General features: G+C 40.9%; 1 protein-coding gene across 1 annotated transcript in view; it reads right to left on the bottom strand.

The window, feature by feature from the left end:
* lrrc75bb (leucine rich repeat containing 75Bb) overlaps positions 1-16,102 on the bottom strand; it is a 38,183-nt gene that overhangs the window by 12,158 nt on the left and 9,923 nt on the right. Inside the window, exons 2-3 of the mRNA XM_085411272.1 lie at positions 12,953-13,081; positions 10,942-11,054 (exon numbers count right to left, since the gene is read on the bottom strand). Coding sequence (XP_085267398.1) covers positions 10,942-11,054; positions 12,953-13,081 — 242 coding nt within the window. The remainder of the gene's footprint in view (positions 1-10,941; positions 11,055-12,952; positions 13,082-16,102) is intronic.

Genomic DNA, 16,102 nt, shown 5'->3' with positions numbered 1-16,102 from the left:
TCATGGGGATAATGGCACATTTTCTGGGAAGGAAAAAATAGCCTCAAAGCTCATTTGGATTTGGATTAAATTTCAGTGAAACATTTAGCGGATGGGCTGATTAAGGCTGCCTCTATTGTACACTGTCAATGCAGCAGCTTGAGGCTGTGCAGTGTTTTGACATCTCAAATCATTCACTTGGTTCTTGGAAACTTTGAATTCGAAGTTTCGGGGAAACGTCGGTGTTGACTGAGAAAGAAGTGACAGCGTGTGCCCTTAAAATGAGAAAAGCTCTCGCTATTTTTTGTTTTGTTTTTTTGTCTCATCTCACCGAAAGACACAAATCATGGAAAACACAGGTCGAACAGTCTCCAACTTACAGTCCCACCCTTAAAGATGCAGCGCCATTAGTCACCATCCGCCTTTCGTACGAGTCTGAAGGTGGAGTTTTAATTAGCACAAAGAAAAACAGGAACAAAAAAGACTCCAGGGTCTGTCGAGTTTCTATAAACCACAACTATAAGCTACTCCATCACACAACTCTCAGAGGTCTCTTCACACATCGATGTGGAAAACACGTCAGACTGCACAACCTGCTGTGACATTTTTTCTCATAAAAAAAAAATTTCCCACCAAAAAATGTAAGTAATGTACAGTACAGCGCAAAAGAAACCAAATGTCTTTGACTCCCATGTAAATACCACTAACATTAACGCCCTGTTATGTTCATTTTACACCAAAAATAACACAAACGGCCCAGCGACGCAATGACGCGGATCTCTTCTAATGACATGTAAATTCAAACCAAAAGCATATCGTTGCCTTTGTGCCGATGATACTTAAACCTCTCGGTACAGGATGTACCACAATTCAACTGCGCAGTGTGGCAGAAGCAACACGTGCTTCTCGGGTGAGCTATAAATTCACCCATGATTTGATTTCATGTGACAAACTAGATGATTGGGAGGAAAGAGCGCTGCGACAGAACACATAGAAACAGTTTGCATTACATAACTGTATATCATGGAGGAGTGTGCCTGTCTCTGCTACACCGTGTCACGGCGCAGTTATGAAACCAGCATTAAAATGCAGGGCTCCAAACACAGGCCCGGGGGCTTGATCGTGTGGAGTGATCTGTGTCAGCCTTCAAGGAAGGAGACCCCGCAGATCATCAAAAACACAACAATCCTTATTTATGTTTTAGTGAAGCAGCCTTATCTCTGATTCACAGTTAAAAACATGAACGGTTAGGAGAGGAGAAACCATCAGAAAGAAGCTCTTGAAATGCATAAAGAGGATTTTATTTCAGTTAAACGAACTACACCAGCGATCTTCAGTTAAAAGATCAACACATTTAATCATTCTAATTATTTAATTGTCACCCCGTGCCCTGAAGTCACTGAGCGCCTCCTCCTCCCTCCGCCTCACTCTGCAGGATCTCCACGGGAAGCCCTCAATTATTCATGGACAAGGATGGTGGATGGATCTTTAAGGCTGTATTAAAAGTGGAGGTCAGAGAGACAGGAGATCGAGGAGACTGAATGTGGCGTGCATTCAAGTAGAGTACTCCATCGCCGAAGGGAAATAAAAACAGGGACGGTCACATTTTACAAAAAACAGACATCTGTAGTTCATATTTTCCCACAAACTCTTTCCCCTCCTCAGTTATGCGTTGACCTTGAGGCGTAGTCAGAGGTCAGGCACGCTGTGTCAGAGCCTGTTTGGACTACCAGAGTACACTTCAGGGGGGTAATTTGGCTCCAGACAAATAGGTCACGCATGCTTTAAAGGCAGATGACACAAAACTTAGTTTGCAGATGTCACAAGTACAGTAAAAATATTAAAGAAGAACTAGATAGTTAATTTTACCAGCAGCAGATGTGCACATTATTGGTAACAGCTTAATATTTAGCTCTACGCTAAAGTGTTGGACAGATGTAAGTTTCAACTGTTGATGGCTTAAAGAAGAACAAAAAAATGTCTGTCCACAGTTTCATGGTTTTAATAGGTCAAGGAAGCACAACAGCTAAAGTCAGAAAGTAACCAAAAGGTGCTTTCAGACCAGAGTTAGAGGAACTGTCTGGGACTAAATGCCTAATCAGGTGCTGTCCCATGAACGACACACCTTTAAAGGCTTTTTCTTCCGTGTATTTGCACCACTTAGTACACACACATGATTGGATTACTAGTATAGCTGCTGCTACTACTATATAAAACAGTGTCCTGTGTATTGTGTTGAGAAAGGCAACGTTTCAACCAGAAAGCAGGGTTGAAATGTGTAGTGCTATACTGTCGCTATAACACCATTACACTGCATGAAACATATGTTCACATGTTTCCAGTCAGCTTCTTCAGTTTCCCTTCACGGAAAGGCCAAGGATGTGAGCTGAGGACCAGTTTGCCTTGCTCGGTTGACATTGTGTTGTATTTCCTTATGCAGACGTAAAAACTTTAACAAAGCTTAAAGTAACACTGTTGTTTGATTGTCTCCACAGATCGTGTTTACATCATCGTGTTGTTTTGGTTTCTTTTTTTAGGGGTCACCACATCTCACCCTAGCATACTTTCCTGTCACGCCAAGACTCTGGATGTCTTTCATTACATCCATGAACCTCCTATGAGATCTTCCCTTTTTCCTCTTGCCTGGCAGCTCATTCTTCAACATCCTTTGTTCAATATATCCACTATCCCTCCTCTGCATGCGACCAAAGCATCTCACTCTTGAATATTTGACTTTGTCTCCAAACTGCTCAACCTGAGCTGTCCCTCTCATATACTCATTTGTAATCCTATCCATCATGCTCACTCCCAATGACAGCCTGAGCATCTTCAATTCTGCCATCGTCAGCTCGACCTCCAGTCTTTTTGTCAGTGCCACTGTCTCCAAACAATAGACTAGGTCTCACTACCATCTTGTTAACCTTCTCTCTCACTCTTTCTGTCACACATGAAATCCGACACTTGTCTTCAACCGCTCCACCCTGCCCGCATGCTCTTCTCTTGCTTTGGATGATTGGCCCCAGTTTGCATTTCCACCCATCTCCCTCTCATTCACTTATTTTCAAACAGATTATGTTTGCATACATTTTTGAAATATCTTTCCTTAACACTGGATACCACAAAGTATGAATATATAAATAAGAACTCTGACAGTCTGACAGACCTTGTGCACAAAGACCAAGAACTTCCTCCTGCAGTGTTTAAAAAACCTGGCCGGTAACTAAAGTCCTGTCCACAATTAAAACAAGTTTCTCATTGTCACAGTTGGGCTGAAGTGAACAGATCCAGCTTTCTTTGCTTTTATTTGCTTTCTCTTTTCGGTGTTAACGTTTCCCACGCCATCCAATGTCGGTAAGCATTATTATTCCATCCCCTGGTGCATATTTGAGTTACATCACTTCCAAGTTGAGACCCACTTGGTGTTCCCAGCAAATTATCACAGCAGCAGAGGTAAAGTCAGGACATCATGACATGAAAGTGAGTAGAATACATCGTCAGGGAGCCAAGAAACTTTCATGGTCAGTGTGTTTAAGATTACTGAAATTTCTTTATTTCTTTGCCTTTGCTCATGTTAGCAGTTTCCCCCTCTTTTCCCTGTATCTCACAGGATGTGTGTTAAGGAAGTCTCTGCCATTAAAAAAGATTTCTCACCATTCTTAAGCCAAAATATCGATTTATTAGCTGAAAATGTTGACTTACAGATTCGACTTCTGAATAATTAAATCAAAATTGAAAAACAACTTGAAATTTTGAGTTAAGTTAAACATTTAAGATAATAATAAATAGAAATAACTTGAATGTGTCCTCATGTGCCTTTGTTCTTCTCATCACTGTCTGGTTTAATTTATGAGCGCCTCACTGTGCATTTCTCACTGCTGTCTATTTGATCTGAGTGGTGTATTTCAGCCTTTTTAAAGCCAATGAGTCAAAGCAGCGTTTTGTTATTGCGTTTCTTAAAATTAACACTTAGAGTAGCTCTGCTTCCATCATGGTGTCCTTTCAGAACTTCACCTTAAAAACACCATAAATATCCCATCTGGTCTGACTTTCCCAGAAAGATAAATTAAAGACAGACATTTTTTAAAACCACATCAGTGTAAATGTTGTCTTGAGGTAAGCTCTGAGTCAAATATTGCTGTGGCTCTGGAAGGATTGTGCAAAAGGGGAATTCTCGAAATAACAGCAAGGAAACGAGGAAGACGGGAGTTCTTTAAAGATTAGAGCAAATGAGGCTGAGGAGAGCAGAAAAAAGCTAGTTAGAAAATCCCACTGAGCTTTTTTCCCTTGTGATTAGTGAAAAGCTGTCACAGATTCGGGGCTGAAGCTGTAAAAGTGGTCATGGGCATCCAAACTGTTAAAGAGATGTCTAGAGAATTTTCACTACTCAACCAAAATTAGTTGTATAGTGAAGATGCCTGGATGGCTTTTCACTCGTTAGTGCTGCAGAGGTGTGATTCCGAAGTGACAACATGACATGAAGTGCCACTTGTGCAAGTGCAGCCTATGAGCAAAGGCACGGAAAAGGTGATCTTGTTAAAGTAGGAAGGGCATTTCAACTCTGGTAGAAAGGAGAATGACACATTTGTGAGCTTTGTGCAGTAGATGCAAGATTTAGGCAGATCATGGCTATTAGTGTACTTGTTTCTTGAGTTGAGATCTAATGTTTATGTCGAAATTGTTTATGCAAAAACAGCCAACTAACAACTCATTAAAATATAGTCCCATACTGTCTATGATCCAGTAGGCTGCTCGGTATGTGCTGGAAGACAGGTGCACATTTCACATGTTGTGATTGGACTTCAGTTGAGGTATGACCAGAAATCAGGCTGAAAATGAGCAAAACAAAGCATAACCGATGGTCCAGCCATGAATACTTCATACATGACAGAAGCTCAAGATTATAGATATCTGCCTCTTGTTTCTTTTCCCTTTACTCTGCTGGTTTCCACTGAAATTCCCGATGAACACGTGGCATTTTTAATCTTTGTTGTAAATTTGTGTTATTACAAAATATTTGAGTTGTGCAACAGTAAAGTGATCTCAGATGTTAAATGTTATCAGATGTTTCCAGATGCTTTCTTTCTGACTATTTCATAACACACTAAACACATCTAAATCACTGCTACATCACTATGAAAGCGTGAGTACTTACAGACGAACAAGACCTTGGAAGATGTCAGTTGTTAAAACTTGAAGCCAAAATGAAAGTGATGAAACTGGCATCTGGACATCCTTCACAGTGTGAAATGTGGGTGGAAAAGCAGTTTAGTTTGAGCAGTGTGAGGTCTGGGTCAAATATCAGGACTTGGGTTATCAACACTCATCCGCAGCTGTTCCCACCTGCTCAAAACAGCTGTCACAGCCGCGCCTGGTTTCAGCATTGGACAGCATGACGAACAAAACTGAAGATGAGCTTCAGTTAAATCTTGACTCAAATACACCAACAACAACAACAACCAAAAAAACAGCTCCACAGATATTTTTCCAATACTTGGATGGTTTTCTCTCTACCCTATTAGGATGAGTGCTCTTCTTGAGCTATAGTAATTTTACCTGAAGACGCCTCTAATATCTGCTGCCAGAGCATCGCATCAATTATTGCCCTGCAGTAAAGATGAGTAATGAAATAGCAATCTGCAATTGGATTCCAATCTCTTCAAAATGTGCTGGAGGCGCAATTTTAGTGCAATATGAAGCATGAGCTTGATTAATCTGAAATTCAATACCAATTACGGTAACATTAAAAACTCCACTGGATGTTTGGCAATACTGTAGAAAGCTGGCACAAGCAGCTGCAGAGTAAGAATGAAACTGCCTCGATAATATATTATGCGCGACACACTTGCTTTGCACTTACAGTGTTAGAGAAAAAAAAAAAACAAGACTCTGTAATAAAGCTTGAATTATAGTTTATATGTCATCTGTTGAACATTTGGAACCACTTGCATATATTTCATGAAAGTAATCTCCCGTGTGCCACGGGGACACTTCGACAGATGGGTTCTCATTATCAATTAATGGAGAAAATAAGATTGCGAGGGTACAATGCAGCTTACGTAATAGCTATCGCCTTTTCATTTTATAAAAAGATCAAATTGTTGATCGATTCAAAGTGAGTCTGGAAGAAGGGGAGGGCAGGCGGGGGCTGCGTGTGACTTTTAATCTGCTACCTTGCACTGATTCCAGATTTTCTCTCTCCCTCTCTCTCACTGACAGGCCTTTCCCCCAGAGCGTTTCCCCAGAGCCTCGACTCAAACTGCAGAACCGCTCGGTGTGGCAACTGTTGAACAAAATGGACTCTCACAAGGAGGAGAGAAAAAAATCCCACAGGAAAGGGGGAGAGGGAGAAAATCGATGCAAGAAGGGGATTTTCAAATAGGTTGAACTGAAGGTCGGGGGGTTACTGAAAGAGAAGAGCTTAAAGGTGGGCGAGAAGATTGCCAAAGAAAGGAGTGAGGGATTGAGAAAGAGAAGATTGAGCTGTAATGAAAAGCATCTGAAATCAAGTAAACTGATGCTTAATCTAATCCAAAGGCAGCCACGTTTTCTGCATGTTTCAGACAGCATCGTATCCAGCAGCAGAGAGACAGCCACAGTAAAGTGCTGCTGTGTGGATGTTTGCAGCCGAAGCTGTGAGAGAGACAGAGCTTGCTAATGAGCACACTGGGAGTGTCTGCCTTGTTGTTTTATTGAGTGTTATTTCGAAACATTGCAACCAAGAGACTCGGGCGGGAAGGCAACTCTAGCTGTCAAACCATCTTTCGATCTGGGTTAATTGTTCGGGGAGAGTGCCGTATTATTATGATTAGCACTGTTTTTCTTTTCTTTTTCCCCCCATAATGTTTCCTCAAATGTAACTGTTACTTAACTGAGTTTGAGCATTTTTATTTGTTTACACGGATTTTTCTCGAGCTGATCAAATCAGTGTCCTTTGTTTACTCCTTTACATCCTTTATCTCGCTCTCTCTCTACCTCTCAAGCATTGATAACACACTTAAAGCACACTTCACAAAGTACATCAGTTTAGGGGTTGGTTAAAATATCATCCAGTCAAAGAAGCAACTCAATTTAGACATGCAGACATGGTCAAAGTCAAACTGAGCACCAGCCTGGGGAAGAAATTTGATTTATGTGGTTGTTGGTGCCAGACAGGCAGGACTGAGTATGTCAGAAACTGATTTTTCCACAGAGCCATCTCTAGTTTAAGAGAGAAAACATCTAGTGAGCAGCGGTTTTCTGGGTGAAAATGCCTTGTTGATGTCATGGAGAATGGCGAGACTGCCTCAAGCTGACTGGAAGGACAGAGTAATGCAAATAACCATTCATTACAATAGGCAGATGGGCTACAGCAGCAGAAGACAACACTAGATTCAACTCCTGTCAGCCGAGAACAGGAAACAGAGGCTACAATATACAGGGGCTCCCCTGTAAATTATAGCCTCAGTTGGACAACAGAAAATTGGAAAAACATTGTCTGGTGATGACACTGTAGTGTAACGGTGTGGGGGATATTTTCTTGGCACTCTTCTGGCCCCTTAGTACCAACATCATTTAAACACCACAGCCTGCCTGATTATTGTTGCTGACCATCTATCCCTTTATTATCACAGTGTAGCTGTTTTCTGATGGCTTCTTTCAGCAGAATAACACAACAGGTCATAAAGCTCAAATGATCTCAAACTAGTTTCTTGAACACGATAATGAGTTCACTGTGCTCAAATGGCCTCCACAGTCACCAGATTCAAATCCATTAGAGCACCTTTGGGATCTGTGTCATAATCTGCAGGATGTGCAGACTGGAAGCTGAGTTGTACTCAAATGCGGACACGAGCAGGCGGGGTTTAACAGAAAGCAAACTCTTTATTCAACTGATGGCAAAAAATGAACAAAAGCAGCAAACGTCCAAAAGGGGAAAACAGAAAACTATAAACTGCTAAGAAATACACCGGAGTTACTAGGACTGAGAAAACACTAAGCACAAGACGAAACAGGAACTAAACAGATGCTGACAAAGAACAGAGAGACAGACAACACACACAGGAGGGTGATTAGGGGAAGTGGAGACAGCTGGGGAGAACGAGGCATTGACGAGCAGAATCATAACAGACGACACAAAGGAAGCAAAACTCAAGACGGCGCACACGAACAAGAGATCACCAAAATAAAACAGGAAGCACAAACACAGACAGAGACTAATACACATGAACTTGACATAGACAAAAGGTAAACAAACCGGGAGGCACGGCAGACTTCAGGGAGACACAAAAGGACGAAGCACAAAGAGATGACTAAGGTTACAGGAAGGGAACTAATGAAAAGCGATTTACAACTAACCTAGAGACATAAAAATAATACAACAGGGAACTGTTGTAGTAATTATTTATAAAACTCAAAACAGTGTATGAAGTGACACGGGACAGGTTTGTAGCAGATTTTACTACTGAGGAAACGAGAGGGCGATTAACGCTCTGGGTTTGTCAAACTTGTCACTGGCAGTGTTTCAGTCACAGCAGTATTGGATGAGAGAGAGAGAAAAAAGAAGCATTGCTGTTGAGAGGCCAGTGAGAAAACGGACACATCCCAGTAAGCACACATTGTGATGTGTTATTTTACAACAAGAAAAATTACATTTACCAGGAAAAACTCCACTTTTCATAACTAAAGTAAGTAAAACAACAAAAGTAAAAGATTCACAATTACTTTATTCATTCTTGACTTTGTTATTTTGCAGATAATACAACCTTATACCTGTACATATGCACAGATATAATATGCTGTATTTAAAACGTCAATCAAATTCAAATTTTATTTGTCACACACACACAACCATACACAGTATGACATGGGGGTGAAATGCTTGTAGCTGTACAATGCCCGACCATTAAATGACAGAAGAAAAGTTTTACAATATTTACAATTTACAGTTTACTACAAAAATTTACAAATTAACTTAGGAATTTACAGTAAAGAATGTGCAAATAGCAGAAGAGATTATAAAGATAAGGATTATAAATTATAGGAATTATAGGATTATAGGAAATGTGTGGTGACGTGTGTGAGAGTCCAGTCTTATAGTGATGTTTAAGAAATGTACTGTAAATGAAGCAAGAGAGCACAGGCAGGCTAGTGGTGGTGTTAGACTGACTGACTATGCACTGAAAGTTGATTTGGATCACAAACATGTCCATGTAAACAAATACAGGGCACAAGGTGGAAAACTGTAACCTGAGGACTTAAGTTCAGATGAAAAGAACTGCGTTAAAGATGCGTCTTCTATTTTTCTTAGGAAGGATCTTGGTCAGGGGTGTGATCAGATAAATGTCAGTACAAATTAAAAATTAAAGAGCGGTTCATCGGCCTATCCCAGTGTTATTATCACAGCTGGGATAGGCTCGCAGTCCACCAACAGCCATGAATAGGATAAGTGGTAAAGACCAGAACCATAGTGATGCTCATTTGACTCACGAGCCATTACAATTCACAGGTTTTTGAACATATGTGATTTTGACCTTGAGCACAGTTTGCACAGATGAAGACCCATCAAGTAATTTCTGTATGCAAGTTTGATCAAATTCTGACCAACACGTAGGGGGAGCAGCGATTTTTGTGAATTATTGATGGGGGACGCCTCTCTGTGGCATAAGCTCATCGGTCCTTCTGCTGCATGTAATGAACTGACGACCTTTAAAAGTCTGCATTCTGCCACCTGAGCCGATGTCAGCGTGGGTAGTTTACCATATCGCTTCATAACTGAAGCAAAACTATGTGAATGAATATAAGAAACACTTAAAAAGCACAGAAATGTCCTTAACAGTGGAATACTACATTTTTTGTCTTTATGTTTTGTGTTGATTAATGATACAAAAACATCATTACTGGCTACACACAAGGATTTGTAAGGGCATATCAGCTCTAATGTTATTTAGGTAGAAGAAAAAACATCAGGTAAACAATTTTTTTAAAAGAAAAAATGAAACCTGTCATTTAGTGTTCCCCTGTGATTGGTTGTGGGTTAGAAGTGCAAGCTACGCCTTGTGGTCATGGTACCCTTGGTTGTATTACTAATGCAACCCTGACTGGCTAATGTAAGCAAGGAAATAATGTTTTTAAGAAGAGCAGCATGCAGGAAACATAAATCCCACTCCAACTGCCAGTTTTCACATCATAACCTAATAACCAAATGGAAAACAAATCCAGACAGGGCAGGTCAAATGTATTCACAGTCAGAGGATGAGCTCTACAGATTGTTGTTGAAATGACATGATAAATGATAATGATCCGATCAGCTCTGATGATACAGATCTTGAATAGTTTAAAGCCCATATTGTTAAATTCACTCTGCACTGAGAAAGAACCTTACTTTGTCTAATTAGTAGCATATTTAAGACTTATTTTAAGACAAAACAGCAAGAACAATTTAAAATTGAGCCAAAGAAACCCCTTTCTGCTAACTGGAGCAGTTATCTTAGCTGTGTAGCTTTATTAGTGCGCAAATTGATATAAAATCTGTTGCACACAATCATTCCAGCCATCAAATTCAGCAGCTTATCTCTACAAATGAGACGCTGATTTTTCTCTTCTCCTGTCTGGGCTCCTTATGTTGGAAAATCTAGAGCTTGGTCAGTGAACCCCAAGCAACCCCAAATCCTTGCAACCTCCACTTGCAAGCTGGTTGAGGACTTTACATTTTCCTCTAGTGACTGGTGGTTGCCAGGGGATCTGACTGGATCTTAAATCTGCACTGTTCTCCTGGTAAGTTGGAGATAGATTAGCTGCATGAGCTAAGAGGAGCAGGGCTTAGCAAGAAGTCAAGGAACATATTCCTAGACACAGAGATTGTTCCACACTTGCTTTATTCCACAGATGCTCCGGAGGGTTGTGAATCACACTGACACACACGGTGAGGATATATTTACTGTGTGATGGCACAGTTTCAGGCGGTAGCCAAGAGAACACACTCACCAGGCCTGGGACTTTCTCCTGGGCACGCTCTGTCTTGTCCACTTGGAGTGAGGGGTCAGGTGGTAAATCAGCTGGCGACATATCTTGTTAGTAGACTTAAACGAGTCAGTCTCCTGCAACACACAAAAGGGGCGAATGAGGGACAGAAAAGCAAGCCACAAATCTATAAACAAACTGTTCCTCATGCATGAGCACACCTGAAACAGGGAACTAAGCAAACAATGTGATACTGGACAGCTTTTCCAGATGTTAGATATACTAAAAGTCAGTAATTAGCATATATTTTCTTCCTTTATTACTGCTGAAAAAAAAAATACTTGTGAAACTACCAAATTTTACATGTTTACAAAGTATTTCTTTGTCTTGCTTTAAACATTTTCCACATGACTCAGTAATTCAGCTTCTCTTTTGCGTTCCTGTTCCTTCCTGATTCTCCGGCACCTCTTTACATTCTTTTTCTTCGCTCTCCCTCCTCCGTCAAACACTGGAACGGGTTGCGCTGGGCAGGCTAAATCTAATTAATGGTACAACACGACAACTAGAAAGAGGCAATGCGGCGAGAGAGGAAAAAAGACAGGGCCAATTTACCTTAAGGCGATTAACCGTTCCCGCTGCCTCTTCTTTTCTTGGGTGACAAACAAACATGTCACGCGCTTCAAAACATTCAGTGCTTCTCTTTCAGCCACTTGGATGAATGAGCACGATGTTAAGCAGCGCATGCTGATTTACAGAGCAAAAGTGTTCTTAGAAAAATGCGTGCTCCAGAGTTATTGACAGAGTGCAGTACTGTAACTCTATAAGCAATGCTAAGCATTAATAATGGGTCTGCATTAAAACAAGACACTGGCATATGATGTATGTTTTAACCCACGGTATGCCCTTGAATGCTCAGCCTAAATAAATCTAAGGTGGAAAATACTGGCCACAGAAGCACCTGCGGGGCCCTATATCCACCACATTGCCGCTATACACCCTTGTCACGTTTAACACAGTATCCTGCCATGGGTCGCCAGCCAGTCAGGAGAACATTGCTGCCAGCTTCTCACTTTTCTTCCCTACCTCCAGGGCTTTCCTCGCTGAAGTAAACAAAGATAAGATTAGAGTTTCTTCCAGGTGATTATCATCTGAACTCAGTAAGTAATAACTACACCACAAGGACGTTTTTTTCCCCCTGTGGCAGCCATTCTTTCATAACTGTATCCGTAATAGCTTCTGGGTTCATGTTTTACAGCCACTCTGAGTAGATTCTGTAATGTCTTCAGCCTCTTACCTTAGATTGAAATGTACTTTGAATTTCAACGTGTCTGATTTGTATGCTGTGCTGCAAGTAAACGAGCCGACTGCCAGTTTGGACAAAGAAAAAAAAAAGTGGCTTTGATTTTTGGGCAGAATTCAAATTTTGTGTTGGAAAATCTCTCTTTGCTCTTTCCTAGATTTCCCAGTTCCAAGAGGAAAGCATTACCTTCCCCAGTTTGATTTTTCTGGCTATTTATCAAAGCCCTCAAACTTCCCTCACTGTTAGTGCCAGGGTAATGAGCCCCCTAAAGCCAGGCAGCTAGAGGTTAAGAGCTCTGTTGACCTCTGGCTGCCTGGCACCTGACCGTGCTTTCCAGTATAACCCAACCAGAGCAGGTAATTTAATACACCTGGTGCATAGCTGCTTCCCACTTGCAACTGGGCTAACCGAGCGCAGAGTAACAATGAAGAGTCATACCCTGGTTCTGTTTGGCCCTGATATTCATCCCTAACCTGTCATGCTAATGAGTCAGCGCTTACAATATTTTCCATTCTTCCTGTCTTCTGCATTTGTGCCTGCACAAAGCAAACCGATGGTTCATTGTTATTGCAATAGCATGACAATGAATATGACACAAGCATCTAAGCGTGGCTAATGAAGGCGTGCGTGTAGCCTCTGTGTGAAATGTACTGCTTGTCCTTTTTACTGGTGTCAAGTCTGTAAACAAACAGCTGCTTTGAATGTTCACTATGAATAAAACTGTTTTATTCATACCCTTTTTGGACACTGCAGGTCCCGGGCAAGGCTGAGCAGCAACTCGTGGGAAATGGGGTCCACCAGGTTTAGAAACGCTGCATTTTTGTACAAAATGTCATTGAGTGACGTTCCCTGAAGTCCCAAATCCTAAAGGAGAGACAAGAAAAAGGATGTGAGTGATTCAATTTACTCTTTCTAACCCATGGATTAGAATTTCAAAAACAGAATTTGATTCAACTGAACCACACTTTAAATATTAAACTGAGATTTCATAGCTAGTTAACTGAAAATAGACTTTCAGTATTGTCAGCTATGTTCATTATTCCCTTTCATCACGGCTCCTTAACACAAGGTCAGCTGATGAGTGTTTCCCATCATAGCTGTGTTTCTCCACCCAACGTAGCTGATTAGGGTGTGCTGGGCAGTGTACAGAATATACAGTTGTAGTTAACATCCACTCATCATTGCCAAATGTCTTTGTAATTGTGAGCATTTAATGAGCTCTCTGAACTGTTCTTTTCCCACTGTAAACATCTTTGATGACTTTAAAAAACAAGAGAAAAAAAGAAGATAAAAAGATGAAAAACAAGACCTAATATTTTCAAGTTGGTGATCATGATCGACTGCAATTTGTAGTTTCTCTTTGCGTTCAAAAAGTTTGTTTGACATGATTCAATTGATTTATCAATACTGAGTGGGAATAGGAACAATTATAAAAGAGGAGTAAAACTGAGGCTTTCAAATGAAAGAACTATACCAGCTGTTGGAGGTTGGTAAAATTTGTGGACTAAACTATAATGAACAATTTTTCCTTTCAAATGGTCTGTATTTGGTTTTACTTACTTGGGAATCAAAACATTGCCAAACCTAAAGGACCTGTGGAAACCTAATTTTCTTCCAGTTTATTCCTCAATAAAAAGAAAAGACATTGACCTTGGCATGACGTACCACTTTCTCTGATAGGCCACATTAGTTTCATTAAAATGAATATCCTCCCTCATATTTTATAAACTTTGTAGATGCTTCCTCTGTAATTGCCCAGAAGAATATTCAGGATATACAAAAGGCCTTCTCTAAATGAATCTGTCATGGCAAAAAACCTAGACAGAGGCTTATACCTTTACAGTTACATACAGACATGGGTGGCCTTTCCATGCCTAAATTACTGTTCTACAACCAGACTTGCCATGCTCACATCTTTGGTCTTGGCTAATGCAAATCTTAAATTGGAATCATGTATTGCTTCTTGGAGTTCTCCACGCTTCCTATGGAGTCTGGTCACGTTATGTCAGTAATATAAGCCCAGTGGTAAAGCACCATCTTATTTTATATAACAGTATTAAAGACTGGCACTATATTACTAAATACCTTGGAAGGAATAATATGAAATCCTTGCTGTCCCTTATTGTCCAAAATGCTGACTTTCCTGCTGGCACTGGCTCATCTGCTTTCTCCTTATTGTGGGACGGGGAGATAATGTGTCCAAAGGAACAATTCTTTGGATATTTGAAAGTTAGGCACTTTTTATCTTCTAATCTCACCTCTACTTCTATTAACCTACCTACCTACAGGGTTCAGTTACCTACCTATAGCATCATAGAGCGGTTTGTCTTAGAGCCTTAATCTGGGAAGTCTTTTATTTCGCTATTCTACTCCCTTCTCTGTTCCTCTGATGAATATGAGCTGCCTAATATTGCTCATAAGTGGGAAAAGGATTCAGGCACAGAATATATAGAGGATGACTGGCAGGGAGCATTATAAAATCTGCCCTCATATGCAATAGACAGAGCGACTCAGTATAAGATTCTTCACAGATTGCATATCACCCCTGTTGTTTTGTACAAGATCAACTGCTCTCTCCCTTCTCTGTTCTCTTCTGATTGGGGAACATATTTTCATTGCTTCTGGGAGTAAATTAATTTCCAGCTTGTGGTCATTTATATCTACGGAACATAGTAGAATATTTAAAATGAAAATTTAAAATGATCCTGGTGTTTTCCTCTTAGGCCTATCCTTTAGAGAGTTGCATCTAGCAGTAGCTAGCAGTCATAGCTCAAGAATTGGGAGTTCGCTTTGTAATCGGAAGATTGCCGGTTTGAGCCCCGGCTTGGACAGTCTCGGTCGTTGTGTCCTTGGGCAAGACACTTCACCCGTTGCCTACTGGTGGTGGTCAGAGGGCCCGGTGGCGCCAGTGTCTGGCAGCCTTGCCTCTGTCAGTGCGCCCCAGGGTGGCTGTGGCTACAATGTAGCTTACCATCACCAGTGTGTGAATGGGTGGATGACTGGATGTGTAAAGGGCTTTGGGGTCCTTAGGGACTAGTAAAGCTCTATACAAATACAGGCCATTTACCATTTACACTACAGACTTCTGGAGAAGCTTCTTTTAATTGCCAAAAAGTGTATTTTACACAACTGGATCAAAGCTTCTTTGCCAAGTGTTACCATTTGGTACCAGGAAATCTAATACTCTCCACATGAAAGACTACAAAGCAGAAATGACTCATTATTTTTTAGGGTCTGGTCACTCTTTCAAGACTTTCTACCTTCTGGCCTGAAAACCCCAAAAAGTCAAACACTTATCCAGTGTCACAAAATGTATTTCTGTCCACGGTTTCATTACTTCTTTGCTAACATCTTGTGTTAATGATGGAAGAATCTGACCACTCATGCTCCCTGAACCACTCTTGCACATTTTGAGCTCAGTGAATCTTGGACTATGACTCTGCCATCAGGGGAGAAAATATCACCTGATGGACAAACCTGGTCATTCAGTATGTTTAGGTAGTCAGCCAAACTCAGTTTTGGGCACATAATGTTGCTGAAGCTAAACCTTCAATCTAGACACTGGCAAGCAGATCGTTATTGGTTAGTGCCTCTGCTGATTGGGCTTTTTTCAATCCATCCTGCAGATGCTCATTTGGACTGAGCGCTAGACAGTTTGCAGGGTAGATCAGTGCCTCATTGTCATGTTGCTCAAGCTGTTCGTGAGCAGATTTTGTGGAGTGGTGCTACGGGTGGGGAGCACCATTGTCATATTATAGCAACACAGTGGTGGAGAAAATGAAACTTCTGTTGCCCTGTATCTGCTTTGCAAATGTTAAAAAAGCTTGATCTACAGAGACGTGCACACAAGCATAAAGCATCACAATCTTTTACTAATTGAAGTTG

The sequence above is a fragment of the Rhamphochromis longiceps genome, linkage group LG7 (assembly GCF_057381845.1).
Source record: "Rhamphochromis longiceps isolate RC_006_pf linkage group LG7, R_longiceps_female_GT1.1, whole genome shotgun sequence".
Lineage (NCBI taxonomy): Eukaryota > Metazoa > Chordata > Actinopteri > Cichliformes > Cichlidae > Rhamphochromis > Rhamphochromis longiceps.
The sequence above is the reverse complement of the archived record's forward strand: the minus strand, read 5'-3'. Positions and strand labels throughout refer to the sequence as shown.